Consider the following 21,623-nt stretch of genomic DNA (forward strand, 5'->3'; position numbering starts at 1 on the left):
ATTTTTCTCCATTTTATTTTTGATACTTGTTTTATTCACAAATTGGAATTTTCTCTTCCTTTCCTCTCAAAAGACTTAAGTTTTTAAATTTAATTTACATAAATAGTAATCCCACAGGCTCTTTCCCCAAAAATCTCAAGTCCCTGTCCCTCTCTCCACCTTTCTATTTCACAATATCTATTCAGAGATATCTAGAATCATTTAGCTTATCTGGAGACCAGTAATTCCATCTGTTAGAAATACTTCCTATAAAATAGAGGGTTAAATCTTGTGGGGGAGAGGGAGAAAGGGAGAGGGAGAAGGAGAGGGAAAGAGAGGGAGAGGGAGAGAGAGATAGAGAGAGAGACACACACAGAGAGACAGAGAGAGACAGAGACAGAGAGAGAGAGAGAGAGAGGGAGAGGGAGAGAGGGGGGGAGAGAGAGAGAGGCAGAGAGAGAGACAGAGAGGGAGAGACAGAGAGTTTATCTGTTATTATCAAGGCTATTAACTGAGTTTTTTTTCCTTCTAAGATCATTAGTAATTATTTTCCCATATCAATTACATTTTCTCTTCTTCCTCTTTATAATCATCACATTAGCAGTTGTGACAAAAAAGGAAAAATGGCCAATATTAGAAGGGTTGTGGAAAAATAGGTACATTAATGTACTGTTAGCATAACTGTAAATTAGTCCAACCATTCTGGAAAGTAATTTGGAACCATGACCTAAATTACTAAACTGTATATATCCTATGACCAAGCAATACCACCACTAGTTTTATATTCAAAAGAGATCAAAGGAAGAGGGAAAGGATTCCATGTACAAAAATATCTGCAGCAACTTTTTTTTTTTTATGTGATGGCAAAGAGATGGAACCTAAAGAGTAACCCAACACTTGGGAGAATGGCTGAAAGAAAAAATTATGATTTGAATGTGAAGGAATCTTACTGTTCTCTAAGAAATGGAGACAGATATGGCTTCAGAAGACATTGAAAGACTTGAATGATGCAAAAGTGAGAAGAACCAGGAATTTTTTCCTATAGTATTGTATTAGTACTATAGTTTTGTATAGTACTATGATGTAGTATAGTATTATAAAGATAAGCAACTTTGAAAAACTTGAGAATTCAGAATAACATGTTAGTCAACCATAATTCCAGAGGATTTATGATAAAACATGCTACCCATTCCTCCTGACAGAGAGGTGACTGCAGACCGAAACACTTTTTTTTACTCATAGTTAATGTGGGAATTAGTTTTGTTTGCCTATGTACATTTATAATAAAGTTCTTCTTTTCAATAGGATAGGGAGGTTGGAGGGAGAAACAATTTTCATTTATTAGAAAAAAATAAAGCTTTACTGTAAAATGTAAAGTTATTTTAACAAGTAGAAGGACCCATATGATAGCAGAATGCCAACACTCTAAAAGGAGGAGAAGAAACAAGTATTCTTTCTGAACTTTAATATCTTCAAAGGATATTTAAGGAACTTAAATAAGAACACAGGACCTGGGGCTGGATTGCTTCAGTTATTAGGGTTTTAATAGGAATGGAGAAAAGAAAGAAAAAATTAGATTACATTATTGTACGAATGAGCCTGATGGGAATGGAACTGGCTATCTCTTGTGATTGGGGCACATGAGAAGAAAAGAATATAAAATGGAGGAAGGGATAGCTCAGATGAATCCCACTCTTATCTGAAATGGGCAAAGCAAAGTTGAATACACAGAATTTAGTGTAGAAATATATTAAACTAAAGAGAGAAACAAGAAAAAAATAAGAAATGGGCTTAAAAAGGAAGAGAATACTTCAGAGGAAAACATTTGAAGCAAAACAAACTTCCTGATCCTGAAGGGGAAATTAGAAGATGAAAAAAGGAAATAAAAAAACTAGAAATCTAATGGGGAGGGTCAACAAATAAAAAATGGTTAAATAAATTATAATACGTGGATATAATGGATAACAAAAATGCATTACATATTAATGTACTATAAAAATATTAAAAAATAAACATTTGCAGAGAATCCTGGATAGTATGAACTGATACGGAGTGAGTATAATTAGAAGGAAAATGTATACAAGGACAAGACCATAAAACAAAATAACTTAAAAACTCTGATTGATGCAATACCAACTATATATCCAGAGGACATGTTACCAACCTCTTAACAGAGAAGTGGTGGCTTCTATGTGGACTCAATTTGTCCTATGTGGACTCAAATTGTTTGAGTATGTTTATTTCTTAAGGGAGAAGGAGGAGATTAGTAGTGATTACCAAAAAAAAAAAAAGGCTACCACTGAAACATTAAGAAATGTACAATGTACCCATTGAACTTCCAAAAACTTTTTTTACTGAATTAGAAAAAACCATAACAAAGTTCATTTGGAAGAACAAAGGATCAAGGATATCCAGGGAAATAATGAAAAAAAAATACAAAGGAAGGTGGCCTTGCAGTCCCAGATCTCAAACTGTATTACAAAAAGCAGTGGTCATCAAAACAATTTGGTACTGGCTAAGAGACAGAAAGGAGGATCAGTGGAATAGACTCGGGGTAAGTGACCTCAGCAAGACAGTCTATGACAAACCCAAAGAGCCCAGCTTCTGGGACAAAAACCCACTATTTGACAAAAACTGCTGGGAAGACTGGAAGACAGTGTGGGAGAGATTAGGTTTGGATCACCACCTCACACCTGACACCAAGATAAACTCAGAATGGGTGAATGACTTGAACATAAAGAAGGAAACTATAAGTAAATTAGGTGAACACAGAATAGTATACATGTCAGACCTGTGGGAAGGGAAAGACTTTAAAACCAAGCAAGACATAGAAAGAGTCACAATGTAAAATAAACAATTTTGATTACATCAAATTAAAAAGTTTTTGTACAAACAAAACCACTGTACCCAAAATGAGAAGGGAAGCAACAAATTGGGAAAAAAATTTCATAACAAAAACCTCTGACAACGGTCTAATTACTCAAATTTATAAAGAGCTAAATCAATTGTACAAAAAATCAAGCCATTCTCCAATTGATAAATGGGCAAGGGACATGAACAGGCAGTTTTCAGCCAAAGAAATCAAAACTATCAATAAGCACATGAAAAATGCTCTAAATCTCTTATAATCAGAGAGATGCAAATCAAAACAACTCTGAGGTATCACCTCACACCTAGCAGATTGGCCAACATGACAGCAAAGGAAAGCAATGAATGCTGGAGAGGATGTGGCAAAGTTGGGACATTGATTCATTACTGGTGGAGTTGTGAATTGATCCAACCATTCTGGAGGGCAATTTGGAACTATGCCCAAAGGGCAATAAAAGACTGCCTGCCCTTTAATCCAGCCATAGTACTGCTGGGTTTGTACCCCAAAGAGATAACAAGGAAAAAGACCTTTCAAGAATATTCATAGCTGTGCTCTTTGTGGTGGCCAAAAATTGGAAAACGAGGGGATGCCCTTCAATTGGGGAATGGCTGAACAAATTGTGGTATATGTTGGTGATGGAATACTATTGTGCTAAAAGGAATAATAAAGTGGAGGAATTCCACGGAGACTGGAACAACCTCCAGGAAGGATGCAGAGTGAAAGGAGCAGAACCAGGAAAACATTGTAAACAGACACTGATATACTGTGGTACAAACGAACGTAATGGACTTCTCCATTAGTGTCAATGCAATGTCCCTGAGCATTCTGCAGGGATCTAGGAGAAAAATCACTATCCACAAGCAGAGGACAAATTGTGGGAGTAAAAACACCAAGGAAAAGCAACTGCTGGATTACAGGGAATGAGGGGACATGACTGAGGAGAGACTCTAAATGAACACCCTAATGCAAATACCAACAACATGGAAATGGGTTTGAATCAAGGACACATGTGATACCCAGTGGAATCGTGCGTCGGCTATGGGAGGGATGGTGGGGGGGGGGGGGGAGGAAAAGAAAATGATCTGTTTCCAAGGAATAATGTATGAAAATGAACAAATAAAAAATAAAAATAAATTAAAGAAAAGCTGTGTTTAAAAAAAAAAGAAATGTACAGCTAGAAAGAAGCATGGACAAATAGAACAGTTATAAAAGTTAGAAATTAAACTTAATATGTATCTTTCAAAAACAAGTAGAACTAAAAAGGAAATTCATGATTACATATCTAAAATTATTTTGTGTTCTTTGTATATGAAAATGCTTTTTTTGGTCTTGAGTTAATAGGAACAACAGTGGTAACACTGACAGGACTAACCCATGCAGATGAATCCTCAGTAGGGAATTTGAATTCATAAGACAAAATAAGGGAACAAGAAGATACACTACTCTCTATATGAAAGCTATGTTCAGTCCTTAAGTCCATCTTAGTCCTTCAGTTTAATCATAATGAAATTAATTCTCTGATTTTTAGATGATGAGAGAGGAGAACTGAATAAATTTGTGGATCTAAAGTTTAGCATTGCTCAGGCACAGTACTACCCAATAGCAGCATTAACAAATATACAAGTTTGAACAAAGAATTAGGGGGAAAGTAAACTTATTTTTCCAATGTGGTCTAAGTATATAGATGGTTTTAAATGGATTTATGAAGTTTTAATATTAATTTTCCAATCACTAATATTTAGAATATATCTGATAGACTTTGTAATTTTAATATGAATTTTCTTGATATGAGTAGTTATAAGTTTTTGACATGAAAATCTTTGAATTAGAAAGAGAGTCACATGAACTAGCCTAGCCTCAGGACTGTTGATTTCAGAGATATGTGTTGTCTGATACTCCAACCAAAATCAAGTAAATGAGTACTAATTAATCAAACATTGAAGTTTCAAGATGAACAATAGAATGAGAAAAGCAAAGAAACAAGGGCCATAGTAAGAAAAGTGAGCTGTCCCTTACATACCTGCCTCTAACAAGATATTACAAGAAAATAAGGTAAAAGAGAATCAAGTTAGTTCATAAGACTGTGTATTATTTGACTTATTTGTAGTATGCTTTTAAAAATTGATATGAAAAACTAAAATTTGTACAACAGAGAATGTTAAGAGTTAGAGGTCATGTAATCTACTTCCCTACTACATACATTAATCTTCTCTACAAAATTCTTTGAGGGAAAGACCATTTAAAAAATAGTATTTGCCTAGCAAAATTTTTAAGGTCTTCCTAAAAAATATCATTCAATAATCAGAATCTTCAGCATCAAATTAAAAATAACATTTAGTTTTGGGGAAAAAAATTACATCTTTGTTCTGTTCCACATAATTTTGACCAAAATACATTTATCTTACCTGATTTCCAAGTTTATCACTTCAGTCAACTCTCCAAATTTTATCTCCTCTACCTGTAATTCTTTAACAGCATCCAGAATTTTTTGTTGGTCTCTAATATTAGTAATTCCATTCTAAATTAAAAGAATTTCAATGCATAATAACTAGGAAAGTTATGCCCAAAAGATAATATTCAAGATTTCTAAGAAAACTAGTTACTAGATAAATCACACATTGAAATAAATCAGGATAGTAATTGGATCTGTCATACAGGAAACTCTCAATTGAAGAAACTTCCTCTACTAATGCGGGTCAGCAACTTCCTTACAATTTATATTCTTAAAGAATTGTCTAGAGTAGTGAGAGAGTATTTCATTTTCCTTTCCTCTCTTCATTATCTCCAACTTATTATGTAAATAGCTTCTTTGTACATAGTTATTCTGAACTGTCCATTCTCTGATTAGACTGTGAACTCTTTGAGGGTAGGTATTATCCTTTGCCTCTGTATCCCCATCCCTTAGCACAGTGCCTGGCACATAGGAGGTACCTAATAAATACTTACTGACTTACAAAGTTAGTATGTATCAGAAGTAGAACTTAATTGAATGAAGACTGGCTCCAATATCACCTTCTTCTCTATTCAGTATAATTTGATATTGCAAAATAACATTGATAAACTTCTAAAATAACAATTCCATATCAGTTAATTTTTAGCACAAATCTTTATGCTTTCATTTTAGGGACTGACTTATTTTACTATATTCTTATTTAGTGACATAATTATTTATTTACAATGAATCTATTTAATCTAAAAATAAGCAATACTAAAACTTCAATACGTATATAAATCAAAGAAATACAATAGAATTTTAAAAAAATAGGAATCAAAGGAATATATGGCTTATGACAATCTTCTTTCCTTTTTCAGATCTTTTCTGTTTTTCATTCAATCTTTTAACAAGTATTTATATGCAAGAAATTGTGTTAGTAGCTAGGGTTTAGTAATAAAAAAAAACTTCAAAAACCTTAAATGATTATCTTAAGTGCAATAATTTTTATGGGGATCTTCTTTATAACTTAATTAGGAAGTAGTTGCTCATTAAAACCACTAGATGGCAAGACAATCATACAGTTTTTGTAAAGATCCTATCAGTAGTGGAAGTGTCTGGGAGATAAACTGAGAGTTCAACTCAATGATAGCCTAATGCTTTATAAATGTATTTTACATTCAGAATATTTCCCTATATTACCCTATGTGAGACATCTTTACAGTCTAAATAAAGAACATATTAACTAAATCTTGAAAAACCAAATAATGATGCTAATAAAGTATATGAAATTGGTGACTTTAAATGAAGGAATTGGCAAAAACTCTATCATTAGTAGAAACCCTATTATATTATTTAACAATTGGAAATAATTCAGATAAAATATAGCAATTCAAAAATACAATACAATGAAAAGTTGTCAGAAATACTAGCCTCTGTGAAGTCTTCCTTTCTCATTGTCAGAAGTTGCCGTAAGGTTATCTCTCTTTCCTGGGTAGAAAAAAAAATGTTTGTCTAATTAATAGAATTAATCAGTCCAAAAAGTAAAAAGAAAAAACTGTTTCCATGTTATTATATTTTATGGGGGAAAATTTGGCAAATTATCATTTCCCAAAATTTACATAAATTAAACTATAAGAAATATACAACATAAAATATTATATATATATATATATATATATATATATATATATATATATATATCTTAAGCTAAATTTTGGTTTATAACTTTAATTCTAAACATTTGCCCTCAAAAATAATTCTATTAAATTGTACAGAAGTTTTATTTCAAGAATATTTAATTTCTAATGTTATTTTTTGATATTTGACATTTCCCCTAATTATATGTAAAAACAATTTTAACATTTGGTTTTTTAAATTGAGCTTCAAATTTTCTCTCCTTCTTTCCCTTCCCACCCTCCATGAGAAGATAAAGAATTTGATAAATGTAATATATGTGCAATCATGAAAAAATTTTCTTGCTAATCATGTTGTAAAAGAAAACACAACCTCCCAAAAAGAAAAAAAAAATGAAAAGTATGCTTCAACCTGCATTAAGACTCCATCGTTTTTTGAGGTGGACAGAATTTTTCATAAGTCCTTCAGAATTGTCTTGTATTGTTGAGAATTGTCAAGTCATTCACAGCTATTGATTCTACAATATTGTGTGCAATGTTCTCATGGTTCTGCTCATTTTGCTTTCTATAATTTCAAATCTTCCTAGGATTTTCTGAGAGAATCTTGCTCTTCATTTTTTATAGCACAATTCTAATACAATTATATACAACCATAATTTGTTCATCCATCCCACTCAATTTACAATGCTTTGCCACCATCAAATGAGCTACTATAAATCTTTTTGTAAATAGAGGTCCTTAACTTCTTGCTTTTTTATCTCTTTGGGATACAGACCTAGTAGTGGTATTGCTGGATCAAAGGATATGCATAGCCTGGTGGCCCTTTGGGCACAGTTAAAAATTATTCTTCTGAATGATTGGATTACTTCACAAAATTTATCATATAGTGCATTAGTGTCTCAATTTTTCCTCATCCCCTCCAACATGTCACTTTCCTTTTCTCTTTTGTTAGCCAACTTGATAGGAGTAAGGTGATACCTCAGTTATTTTAATTTATATTTTTCTAGTCAATAGTGATTCAGAACATTTTTTCATGTGACTATATATAGTTTTGATAACTTTATCTAAAAACTATCTGTTCAGATCTTTTGACCATTTATCAATTGAAGGCCTCATATTCTTATAAATTTGACTCAAATCTCTATATTTGAGAAATGAAGTCTTTTTCAGAGAGACTTGCTGTAATTTTTTTCCAGTAATGATTACTGTGTATTTTCCTCCAACCTATTTCCCTCATTTATTCTCCTTTTATCTGTCCATTTTCAAATGTTTTGCTTCTCACATACTGCCTCCACCAATTTGCCTTCCTTTCTATCAGCTCCCTATCCCTTTTTCTTAACTCTTTCTTTTCCTACTTTCCAAAGATAGATTTCTATAACAAACTGAGTGCATGTTATTCCTTAATTTTAGCCAATTCTGATAAAAGATTCAAGTGCTTTCCCACCTCATCCTATATTATAAAAAGCTCTTTCACACAACTTTTGGGATAATTCACATTTTACCTTTCCCTTCCTTTTGCCCAGTGTATCACTCTCATCCTTTAATTTTATTTTTAAAGCTATTATCCCGAGATAGTCAACTCAAGCCTGTATACTTCTTATAACTACTTTAATAATAAGGTTTTTAAAAGTAACAAATATCATCTTCCTATATAGGAAGGCAGTTTAATTTTATTGAATCCCTTATTTCTCTTTCTTGTTTACCTTTTTATGCTTCTCTTAAGTATTTAATTTGAGAATCAAGTTTTCTATTGACCTCTAGTCTTTTCACCAGAAATACATGAAAGTCTTCTATTACACTAAATATTAATTTTCCCCCTTGAAAAATTACACTGTCTTGCTGCAAAGATGATTCCTGACTGTAATCCTAGTTCCTTTGCCCTCTGGATTTCCATATTCCAAACCCTTTACTATTTTAATGTAGAAGATGTCAGATCTTGTGTGATAGTGGTCCCATAATATCTGAATTGTTTTCTGGCTGCTTGCAATAATTTCTCCTTGACCTGGGAGCTCTGGAATTTGGCTATAATATACCTGGGTTTCATTTTGTGATTTCTTCCATGATGCAGTGATCTGTGACTTCTTTCCCTTTTTATTTTATCCTGATTCTAGAAGTTCAGGACAGTTTTCCTGGATACTTTTAAAAAGACGGTGATTTTTTAAATCATAGCTTTTAGATAATCCAATAATTTTCCAATGATATAGTTCACATTTTCTTCTTTTTTTTTCATTCTTTTGACTTTGTTTTCTTGATGTCTCATGGTGTCATTAGCTTCCACTCAACCAACCCTAATTTTTAAGACATGATTTTCTTGAGTGGGCTTTTGTAATTTTCCATTTGGCCAATTCTACTTTGTAAAGAGTTTGTTGTTGTTGTTGTTTTTTTCTCAGTGAATTTCTGTACCTTTCTTTCCAAAGGGCCAATTGTCTTTCAAGTTTTTATCTTTAGTACATTTTTGTATATCTTTTTCCATTTCCTTATTTTTGCTTTTTAGTGGTTCTCTTCTTTGGATTTTTTGTGCCTCATTTACCAATAGGCCTATTGTATTTTTAAAGATATAAACTTTTTTAGTATTTTTATGCTTCCTTTTAACAAGCTGTTGATTCTTTCTCCCATTATTTTTCTAATCACTCATTTTCCACCCAATTTTTCTTATGATTACTGTTGGCTTTGATTTCTTCATCTGAAAATTACTTGTTCATACCCTTTGACCATCTTTCAATTAGGGACTATGTATAAATTAGACTTAATTCTCTATATTTGAGAAATTAAGCTTTTAATAGAGAAATGTTATAAATTTTTTGCCAGTTCGTTTTTTTCCTTCTAATCTTGGTTAGATTAATTTTGTTTGTACAAAAGCTTTTAAATTTAATATAATCAAAATTATCATCTTCTACTCTTCATCCCTTGTTTGTTCATGAATTCTTTCCTTCTCCAAATATTTATTAGGTAAACTATTGTTACCCAAATTTAGCTATGGTATTCTTTATATCTCAGTCATATATCCATTTTGAAATTTAATTTTTTTATTGAGAGGAATTAATATTTTTCCAGGAGGTTTTGGATGCAACAGTACAAACTTTGTTGTCTTCTTCTGAGTACAAGTTTACCCTGTACCCCAAAATAACTCTCTAGAGGTTGAGTTTCTTTTTAGTTTGCTCATTTTCCTGACTTTTTTCTCTTAGTTTAAAAAAATGGTTAAAGTTGGACTCTATAACTTTGGTAAAGGGAGCACTATTTCAAACTTCAAGTTCTTTGTGCAGCTGATTTGAGAACTGGCACTGGGAATCTATCTGCTTTCAGTTCTTTTAAGGTGGTCTAATGAAAGGAAAAGTAAGTTTAAAACTCTGGAGGCCTGTGCTCTGATCTGAGAGTAACCCTAAGAAATCTTTTACACCCTGGAACTGTGACCAGGTTCCTTGGATCCCCTGTGGCTACAATTAATGGTAAATGCTGGTTGGTGTTCCTCTGCTCCTCCTCACCTTGTGACTGCAACCCAGTTCCACAAACTGTCTTTAGGTCTGAGGCTAATTCACATTTTTCTTTGAAGCTTTGGGTACAAGTTTGGCTTTGTTATCTTCTTCCATATTTGAGTTTTGAGCTTCCTCGTCACCAGTCATTTTCTTTTTGTTTGCTTGCTCATGTTTCCAGATAATTTCTTGATTCTTAAAATTACGTTAAAGTTGAGCTTTATTCCCCAGATAAATGGACCTCTGTCCCACCAGGTCTTTTTGTGTAGCAGTTTTCAGAGCTAATTTTAGTAGTTAAGTTTTCAGTTTTTCCAACGTGGTATGATCTAAGGAGAGGTGTATTTACTATTCTCCTGACCTATGTTTTAGTCTATGAGCAACCACAATAACTCTTTTCTGCCTACGAACTGTGACAGGGTCCCTGTGTCCTTGCAGCCAACTAGCTCTGGAGCTCTAGGGCCCCTACTCATCCTGGGCTTGCAACCCAGTACTGGTATGCAGATTTGTGATTGGGCACTGCAACGAACCCTTCTACTTACTGCCAGCACTGGTAACTCTGTAAGCTCTTTCGCTCCCTTATCATCTGTGGACTGTAAGCTTCAGAAGTCATTGCCATCAATTCAGTTTCCCTAGACCTGCTGCTCTCGAGGCATTGCTTGTGCTGAACAGCATTCCACTTTCACCACAGTACAACAGATCTTTCCTGCTACTCTACGAGATTAGTTTGGGTAGGAAAATTGTTCTCCCCATCCTTTTGTGTGTTCTACTACTTCAGAATTTAAGATATCATTTTAAAGTTGTTTGGAGGAGAATTTGGGAGAGCTGATATGAAATCCTTCCTTTTCTTCACCACTGTGGCTTTGCCATACCTGCCTAATTTTTTTGTTTTTCAAGACTTAGTATAATTTTTTTTGGTTTGTTTTAAAATTTATTTATTGAGTCAATTTAGAACCTTATTCCTTGGTTACAAGAATCATATTATTTCCCTCCCTCCTCTCCCCCTACCATTCCTGTAGCTGCAATTTCACTGGGTATTATGTGCCCTTTATCAAAACTATTTCCATGTTGTTGATGTTTGCATTAGGATGTTCATTTAGAGTCTACATCCCCAGTCATGTCCCCTAGACCCATGTAATCAAGCACTTGCTTTTCTTCTGTTGTTTCTGCTCACACAGTTTTTCCTCCGAGGGTGGATAGTTTTCTTTCTCATAGATCCCTCCAAGTTGTTCAGGATCACTGCATTGCCACTAATGGAGAAGTCCATTACATTCGATTACACCACAGTGTATCAGTGTCTATGTACAATGTTTTGCTGGTTCTGCTCCTTTCACTCTGCATCAATTTCTGGAGGTTGTTCCAGTTCCCATGGAATTCCTCCACTTTATTATTCCATTGAGCACAATAGTATTCCATCACCAACATATGCCACAATTTGTTCAGCCATTTCCCAATTGAAGGACATCCCCTCATTTTCCAATATTTTTGACACCACAAAGAGCACAGCTATGAATATTCTTATACAAGTCTTTTTCCTTATTATTTCTTTGGGGTACAAACCCAGCAGTGCTATGGCTGGATCAAAGGGCAGACAGTCTTTTATTGCCCTTTGGGCACAACTCCATATTACTCTCCAGAATGGTTGGATCAATTCACAACTCCACCAGCAATGCATTAATGTCCAAACTTTGCCACATCTCCTCCAGCATTCATTACTATCCATTGCTGTCATGTTAGCCAATCTGCTAGGTGTGAGGTGATACCTGAGTGTTGTTTTGATTTGCATCTCTCTTATTATAAGAGATTTAGAAAACTTTTTCCTGTGCTTATTAACAATTTTGATTTATTTATCTGAAAATTGCCTATTCATGTCCCTTGCCCATTTATCAATTGGAGAATGACTTGATTTTTTTGTACAATTTAGCTCTTTATGAATTTGAGTAATTAGACCTTTGTCAGAGGTTTTTGTAATGAAGATTGTTTCCCAATTTGTTGCTTCCCTTCTAATCTTGGTTGCATTGGGTTTGTACAAAAACTTTAATTTGATGTAATCAAAATTATTTTACATTTTGTGATTTTTTTCTTGCTCTTACTTGCTTTTAAAGTCTTTCCTTTCCCAAAGATCTGACATGTATACTGTTCTGTGTTCACCTAATTTGCTTATAGTTTCCTTCTTTGCATTCAAGTCACTCACCCATTCTGAGTTTATCTTGGTGTAGGGTGTGAGATGTTGATTCATACTGTCTTCCCATACTGTCTTCCAATTTTTCCAGCAGTTTTTATCAAATACTCGAATTTGGTCCCAAAAGCCGGGATCGTTGGGCTTATCATAGTCTGTCTTGCTGAGGTCATTTACACCAAGTTTATTCCCTGATCCTCCTTTCTGTATCTTAGCCAGTACCAAATTGTTTCAATGACCACTGTTTTATAGTATAGTTTGAGATCTGGGACTGCAAGTACTCCTTCCTTCACATTTTTTCATGATTTCCCTGGATATTCTTGATCTTTTGTTCATCCAAATGAACTTTATGTCTTTTTCTAATTCAGTAAAAAAAGTTTTTTGGCAGTTCAATGGGTATGGCACTAAGTAAGTAATTAAATTTGGGTAGGATTGTCATTTTAACTATGTTAGCTTGTCCTACCCATGAGCAGTTCATGTTTTTCCGACTGTTTAGATCTAGTTTTAATTGTGTGGAGAGTATTTTGTAGTTGTGTTCAAATAGTTCCTGTGTTTGTCTCAGCAGATAGATTCCTAAGTATTTTATACTGTCTGGGGCGATTTTAAATGGAATTTCTCTTTCTAATTCTTGTTGCTGAGATGTGTTGGAAATACATAGAAATGCTGATGACTTATAGGGGTTTATTTTATATCCTGCAACTTTGCTAAAGTTATTTTGAAGAGCTTTTTGGTTGATTCTCTAGGACTCTTTAAGTACACCATCTTATCCACAAATAGTGATGGCTTGGTCTCCGTCTCCTCATTGCCAATTTTAATACCTTCAATTTCTTTTTCTTCTCTAATTGCTACCGCTAGTATTTCTAGTACAATGTTAAATAATAGAGGTGATAATGGGTAACCTTGTTTCACTCCTAATCTTATTGGAAAGGCTTCTGGTTTATACCCATTACAGATGATGTTTGCTGATAGTTTTAGACATATACTGTTTATTATTTTTAGGAAAGGCCTTTCTACTCCTATTCTTTCTAGCGTTTTCAATAGGAATGAGTGTTGTATTTAAAGACTTTTTCTGAATCTATTGAGATGATCATGTGATTTTTGTTGGTTTGCTTATTGATATGGTAAATTATGTGGATGGTTTTCCTGATATTGAACGATCCTTGCATTTCTGGTATAAATCCCACCTGATCTAAGTGAATAACCCTCGTGATGACTTGCTGGAGTCTTTTTGCTAGTATCCTATTTGAGATTTTTGTATCTATATTCATTAAGGAGATTGTTCTGTAGTTTTCTTTCTCTGTTTTTGGCCTGCCTGGCTTTGGAATCAGTCCATATTTGTATTGTAAAAGGAATGTGGTAGAACTCCTGCTTTGCTTTTTCTGTCAAATAGTCTATAAGCTATTGGGATTAGCTATTTATTGAATGTATGATAGAATTCATTTGTGAATCTATCTGAACCTGGGGATTTTTTTGGGGAATTCTTTGATAGCTTGTTCAATTTCTTTTTCTGATATGGAGTTGTTTAGGTAGTCTATTTCTTCCTCTATTTGTCTAGGCAATTTATGTTTTTATAAATATTCATCCATATCACCTAGATTGCCATATTTACTGCTATATAATTGGGTATGATAGTTTTTAATGATTGCTTTAATTTCCATTCCTTTTCATCTTGGATAGTATCAATTTGATTTTCTTCTTTCCTTTTTCTAAATTAGATTGACCAGTACTTTGTCTATTTTATTTGTTTTTTCAAAGTACCAGCTTCCAGTCTTATTTATTAAATCAATAATTCTTTGATTTTCAATTTTCTTAATTTATCAATAATTTTTAGGATCTCTAAGTTAGTCTTCATCTGAGGATTTTTAATTTTTTCACTTTCTAGTTTTTTAATTTGCATGCCCAATTCATTGACCTCTGCCCTCCCTAATTTGTTAATATATGAGCTCAAGGATATAAATTTCCCCGAGTACTGCTTTGGCTGCATCTCATAGATTTTGAAAGGATGTCTCATCCTTTTCATTTTCTTCAATGAAATTATGAATTGTTTCTATGATTTGTTCTTTAACTGTTTTTGGAGAATTGTATTGTTTAATTTCCAATTAATTTTTTATTTACCTCTACATGTAATATTATTATTTTCATTGCATTGTGACCTGAGAAGGTTGCATTTATTATTTCTACTCTTTTGCACTTGTTTGCATTGTTTTTATGCCCTAATACATGGTCAATTTTTGTGAATGTACCATGTGCTACTGAAAAGGTGTATTCTTTTTTGTCCCTATTTATTTTTCTCCACATATATACTAAGTTTAATTTTTCTAAGATTTCATTCACTCCTCTTACCTCTTTCTTATTTATTTTTTGGTTTTTCTGATTCTGATAGAGGAAGGTTCAGGTCTCCCACTCGTATAGTTTTTCTATCTATTTCATCCTTGAGCTCCAACCAGTTTCTCCTTTATAAATTTGGATGGTATGCCATTTGGTGCATACATGTTGAGTACGGATATTTCCTCATTGTCTATACTGCCTTTTATCAGGATATAATTACCATCCCTATCTCTTTTAACTAGATCTATTTTCATTTTGGCTTTGTCAGTTATCATGGTTGTGACTACTGCCTCCTTTTTATCAGTTGATTCCCAATAGATCTGGCTCCATCCTCTTACTTTTACCCTATGCGTGTCTACCTTCCTCATGTGTACTTCTTGTAGACAGCATATGGTAGGGTTTTGGTTTCTAATCCACTCTGCTATTCACTTGCATTTTATGGGTAAGTTCATTCCATTCATATTCAGAGTTATGATTACCAGCTGTGTATTTCCCAGCATTTTGATTTCTACTCCTAGTCCTGTCCTTTCTTTCACTATTTCTTTCTACACCAGTGTTTTGTTTTTAATTAGTCCCACAAATTCCCACCCTTATTTTACTTCTCTTCCTAGCCCCTACCTTCTTATTCCCCTCTTATTTTCTTTACAGTCTTTTTTTAACACCCCCCCCAATCTCTCCCTACCTCTATTGCTTCCCTCCCCACCAATCCATTTTATACCCTTCTACTTCCCTATAGGGCACAAATCAATTCTCTGACCCAACGTATTTAATTGTTCTTCCCTTTTTGAGTCAATTTCAATGTACGTAAGAGTTGAGCATTTCCTATCTCCAACCTCTTTCCCTTCCAGTGTTTTGATGTTCTTCCCCTTCCCACCATGCACTTCTTTGTAATATATAAATTTACACCCTTTTGTTTCTTTTCCCATTTCTTTTAGTATTAACCTCTTTTTATCTCTAGTGTGTACACACACACACACACACACACACACACACACACACACACACACTCGTATTTAGGCATACATATATCTATATACATATTTATGTCTTGGAATTTCATCCTATACAATTTGTCACTGTTTCCTCTAAGTGTAATTCTTCTAGTTGCCCAGGTGATTATAACATTTTTTAAGAGTTACCAATGACCTCTTTTCTTATAGGGATACATATCATTTTAACTTATTGGATCTCTTAAAAAACAGTTTTTGTTTTGTTTTGTTTTTGTTTTTGCTCTCTTTCTAAATTACCTTTTGATGATTCTCTTGAGCTCTGTACTTGGGCATCAAATTTTCTGCTCAGGTCTGGTCTTTTTTTTTACAAAGGTTTGGAATTCTTCTATTTTGTGAAATGACCATGCTTTCCCCTATAAGAATATAGTCAGTTTTGCTGGGTAGTTGATTCTTGTTGTAGACCTAGTTCCCTTGCTTTCCAGAATATCATATTCCATGCCTTTCAGTCCTTCAGTGTAGATGCAGCCAGATCCTGTGTTATACTTACTGTGATTCCATGGTATCTGAATGACTTCTTCTTAGCAGCTTGTAATATTTTTTCCTTGGTCTGATAGTTCTTGAATTTGGCTATTACATTCCTGGGTATTGTCATTTGGGGACTGAGTACAGGTGGTGATCTGTGGATTCTTTCAATTTTCACTTTTCCCTCTTGTTCTAGAATATCGGGGCAGTTTTCTGGGATAATTTCTTGTAGTATGATATCTAGGCTTTTTCTTCTAGTAGACTGATGATTCTTAAGTTGTCTCTCCTGTAACGATTTTCTAAATCTTCTGTTTTGTGAATGAGGTGCTTCATACTTTCCTCAATTTTTTCATTCTTTTGATTTTGTTTTATAGTGTCCTGCTGCCTTGTGAAGTTGCTTGCTTCTAATTGTTGTATTCTGGTTCTTAAAGATTGGATTTAGGCCCTGGCTTTTTGGTTGTTCTTCTCCTTCTGGTCTGATTTTCTTTGGAGGTCATATTTCAATCTTCTTTGCTTCATCTTTCATCTCCTTTGCCTCATTTTCAAGCTGATTAATTTTGGCTTTCAAGACACTGTTTTCTGTTTCCAGATGACTTATTTTGCTTTTAAATTTTCTTCAGCCTCTCTTAATTGTATTTTGAGTTCTTCCAAAGTCTGTATCCAATTCGCTGGAGTTTCTGTTTTTTTGCTTGGTGTTCCCTCATCCTTCTCTGTTCCGTTTGCTCTTTGTTCGTTGCCTGTATAGAAGCTGTTGATGGTAATTTCTTTTTTCTTTTTCTGTTATTTGCTCATATTTACCCCTTCTTTACTCCCTGCAGTTGTCTGTGCTCTTGCTCCTCTCATTTTTTGTGGGATCTGTGGGCTTTTCTGTCAGCCTTCACCCTTGGAACTTAGTCTGCAAATCTCTCAGTGCAGAATGTGGGGGAGGGGTGTTGGAGCTTGAGCTTCCCTGCCCTCTGGAACCTTTGATGGGATTAAGTTCATCTGGGTTGAGCTGGATGTGCCCTGAGGCAAAAACCTGGGGGGGGGAGAGGGCGGGCGCAATATGGAATATCTATGCTGTTGTAACTAGGCTGCTTGCTCTGTGTTTCTTCTCCAACTGTTTCCCCACTGTCTGTGTTTAACGCTCTGAGCCTGGCACAGCTTTGCCCTCAAGGTACTCCCTCCAGACCAGCACCCTTTCCCTCCCAGAGGTTCCAACTGCCCTGGAGGCTTATCGCTCTAGGTGGGGGGGGGGGGGAGCCCTGGGACCTTCCTTCTTACTTCCCCTTAAACTAGAGTGTTTTCAAACTCAGGCTTGGGGGTGGGGCATACCTTTTAAGTTGAGTCCTGCAGGAGGGTTCCCTGGTTCTGTCTTGTTGTTAGGTTTGATTTTCAGTCCCCTAGGAGTATTTAGTTTTTAATCGGTAAAGAAGGGTTTTTAGAGGTCTGAACTTTCACTGCCTCTATGCCGCCATCTTGACTCCACCCCTTAGTATCCTGCCTAATGTTTTATTAAACTAAAATGACCATAATTTTTTAAACTTTTGTTTCTTTAGCATATGAGTTTTCTAAATGAATATTGAGGTAAGCTGCAATAGTCTATAAAGATACTTGAATAAAAATGATTACAGAAAGTGTGATACATGAAGAGAATAATTTGTTCATTACGACCTAATGTTTTGCTAAGAAGTAAAATAGCTGTGTAATTCTTTTGATAGTCATGCATCAGATGGTAGTAATTACTATTAAAACTCTGTGATTGTAAAGCATATGTAAGATGGTACTCAAAAGACAATAAAGCAAAATTTCAGGCCCATCATGAAAGGAAAAGTTTCAAAAACTTTTTAAAAATCATAAAATAATTTGATATTATAAAAGGCCTCAGGGAATATGACAATTCACAGGAAAATACACTAATTTTTTTAAATGAAAACTTACCTTTAGTAATTCTGTCATATGTTCAAGTCCAAGTCCATGTAAAAATAGTTCAAGATCACCAAAAGCTGTATATGAACTATGGATATTTCATGATAACATGAGAAGAAGAAAAGTCCATAAACCAAGTAACCAATACTAATCAAATATCCTAAATTTGAAATATTTATATAGATATACACTAGATACTACATGTACTAAAGCAAGTAAGATTTCTAAAGTTGGAAAGATATGTAAGAGGTATTAAAAATTATGACCATGAAACATGGAAGTCTATGGCAATAAATTCCTGGTTCATAAATATTTTCCAGTATTGAGGGTAACATTATTACCGGGTACTTATTCACCTTAATTTAAGTGTAATCATCATAAATTTTAGAGAAATCTTTATTGTAAAAATTACTACCTTTCCAAAAGGATGAATAACTAAAAAAATAGATACATTAATGCTTGAACATCATCTTGGAACAAGACTCAAGAAAGGCAGAGTACAAATCTAGCCTTAGACTCTTCCTAGCTGTTTCAGCTTGGGCAAATCATTTTACTTATCTACTTCAGTTTCCTTAACTATAAAATAGGGATAATAATACCATCTACCAGAGGCAGCTGGCTGGCTCAGTGGACTGAGACCCAGGCCTAGAGATGGGAGTTCCTATATTCAAATCTGGCCTCAGGCACTTACTAGATGTGTGACCCTCGGCAAGTCACTTAACTCCTACTGCTTAGCCCTTACTGCTCTTCTCCCTTAGAACCAATACAAAGTATTGATTCTAAGATGAGAGGTAAGGGTTTAAAAAAAATAGCACCTACCTTTCCAAGGTTATTTTAAAAATCAACTGAGATGGTATTTTAAAGTGTGTATTGCAAACTTTAAAGTTCTATGGAATTAATGAATCAATCAATAAGCATTTATTAAAAGCACACTCTGTGCCAGGTAGGGTAGCTAGGTGGTACAGGGGACAGAATATGCAGGCTGGAGTAAGGAAAATCTAATTTAAAATTTTATCTCAGACACTTATTAGCTGTGTGACTCAGGGCAAGCCACTTAACCCTGTTTGCCTCCATTTCCTCTTCTGTAAAATGAGCTGAAGAAGGAAATGGCAAACCGCTCTATTATCTTTGTCCAGAAAACCCCAAATGGGGGCATGAAGAGTTGGACACAACTGAAATAAATGAGCAACAAAATGTTTCAGGCCACTGTCAAAAAGAAGTAAAAGATAGTTTCTGGCCTCAAGGAGCTCATAATAAAATAGAAGAGACAACATACAAACAAACCTATACAAACTATACAGAAAATTAGTAGAAAATAATTAACAGAGGATAGGCACTGTAATTATTAAGAGGGGCTGGTGAAGGCTTCCTGTAGGAGGTGGAGTTTTATTTGGGACTTAAAAGAAGTCAGGGACAGTAATTAGCATTTTTAGCCTGAGGGATAGCTAGTGAGAATTTCTAGAGCTAAGAGATGGAGTGTCTTGTTTGTGGCCTGTGTCACTGGTTCAAAGCTGAGAAAATAAGAAGGAAAAAGACAGGAAAGATAGGAGGGGGCTGAGTTATGAAGGGTTTTGAAGTTAAACAAAGCATTTTATATTTGTTACTGGAGGTAATATGAAGCTACTAGAATTTATTGAGTAGTGAAATGACATGATAAGACATGAGTTTTAGGAAAATCACTTTTGTGGCTGGATGAAGGATGGATTGAAGTGAGGAGAAAATTGAGGCTGACCTACCAGCAAGCTATTGCAATAATTAAAGTGTGAGTTGATGAGGGCCTACACTAAAGTGATGGTAATGTCAGAGAAGAGAAGGGAATATATTCAGGAGATGGAGCAAAGGTGAAATCAGCAGGCCTTGGCAACAGTTTGGATATAGGGTTTGGGGAATGAGAAATAGGGAGGCATTTAAGATAGTTGTGAGACTGAGGGAAATGGGAAGATATCCCCTACAGTAATAGAGGGGAGAAAGGTTAATTTGTGATATATTTGCAAAAAGTTAAAAATGTAGCATGCTAACATAACGTATAGTATTCAAATTATTCAATGATTATTCACAGTCATTAAGCTTCTAACAATTTGCATAATTAATTGACACTGGATTACAATTTAACTAATTTTAAATTTTAGTGATGTTACTTTACCTAAATTTGTGGTCTTTTCCAGTATCACCATCAGTTGTCAAAAGTCTACATATAGCTTCCTCTTTAGTTAAATGTTGGAGCTTTCCTTGCAATGGATTCACAGTCAAAGAAAGTAAAGTGAAGAGCTAAAAATTTTAACAAACTGATTTAAATATAGCAAATATTAATGGCGACTACCATGTTAACTTTAAATCAATTCACAAGTTCACTCATATTCTCAGTGGGGATTTTAGCAAGGAAGAGACAGAAGTTTTTTAAAAAGAATTCCTTTAAGAAAATCAATTAGAAGAGCAAGTATATTTAAAGAGAGGCTTCAAAAAATCTACTTCAAATTAGAAAACGTAAACTATAAAAAGAATAAAAATACACAATAGTAGTGAGAAAATTCATCCTCATATCTAAAAGGTATGCAACTTGAAGTGTAAGACCTATTTAAACAGTCTAATCGGCCAGTGCTTAAAGTATATTTGACATGGTTCTGATTAGTCATGTCAAAACATTTCAAACACACACACACACAACACATATAAATCTCAGCTCTCTTTGGGAGATAATTTGGGAAGTAAATTGTGTATGGTAACAATTATTTTTGTATGAAATCAAATATAGACTATGTGTAAATTAATCTTAACAGTAGTCCAGCTAAAGACTGCTTTGTCCAAATTTAAGATACAAGATCTAAATGTTAGAAATTTATTTTGGTGATTATTTTGACTCAGCATAGTTGATATTAGTCAATTATCATGACGGTCTTTTGGTCTCACTCAATAAGCACTGATTAAGTTCCTATACCACACAAGGCACTGATGATTACATATGAGAAATAACATTTAATGTTACATTCTGTTATGCTCTAAAAAACTGATCCTAAATGTTTTATTTTGAACTTCGTAATTTATTTTCAAGACTATAATACCTAATTTTTTAATTATAGTTTTTGGCCTTTAGCTAAAACATCCAAATTCTGACCTAACATTAATGTCAACTTAATAATTTACAAATGTTATACAAATATTCAGTGTTTACTATTACAGATACTCTGCAAAACAACATTTTATGTAATGAATACAATCAAGTATAAACATTTTCATTTATACTTTTGTGTGTTTATTTGGGTGGCAAGGGAAACAATTAAATATTACCTTCTGAATTAATTTCTTTGAATTAAATTTGCAAAATCTAATCTTAGTTTCATATACTCAATTTTGGA

General features: G+C 34.0%; 1 protein-coding gene across 1 annotated transcript in view; it reads right to left on the bottom strand.

Annotated features, from left to right (window-relative positions):
• Positions 1 to 21,623, bottom strand: part of ASZ1 (ankyrin repeat, SAM and basic leucine zipper domain containing 1) — a 104,304-nt gene that overhangs the window by 22,029 nt on the left and 60,652 nt on the right. The window contains exons 7-10 of the mRNA XM_001368340.4: positions 20,414 to 20,538; positions 18,283 to 18,358; positions 6,714 to 6,770; positions 5,254 to 5,366 (exon numbers count right to left, since the gene is read on the bottom strand). Of these exons, the coding sequence (XP_001368377.1) occupies positions 5,254 to 5,366; positions 6,714 to 6,770; positions 18,283 to 18,358; positions 20,414 to 20,538 (371 nt within the window). The remainder of the gene's footprint in view (positions 1 to 5,253; positions 5,367 to 6,713; positions 6,771 to 18,282; positions 18,359 to 20,413; positions 20,539 to 21,623) is intronic.

This window comes from Monodelphis domestica, chromosome 5 (assembly GCF_027887165.1).
Source record: "Monodelphis domestica isolate mMonDom1 chromosome 5, mMonDom1.pri, whole genome shotgun sequence".
NCBI classification, from domain to species: domain Eukaryota; kingdom Metazoa; phylum Chordata; class Mammalia; order Didelphimorphia; family Didelphidae; genus Monodelphis; species Monodelphis domestica.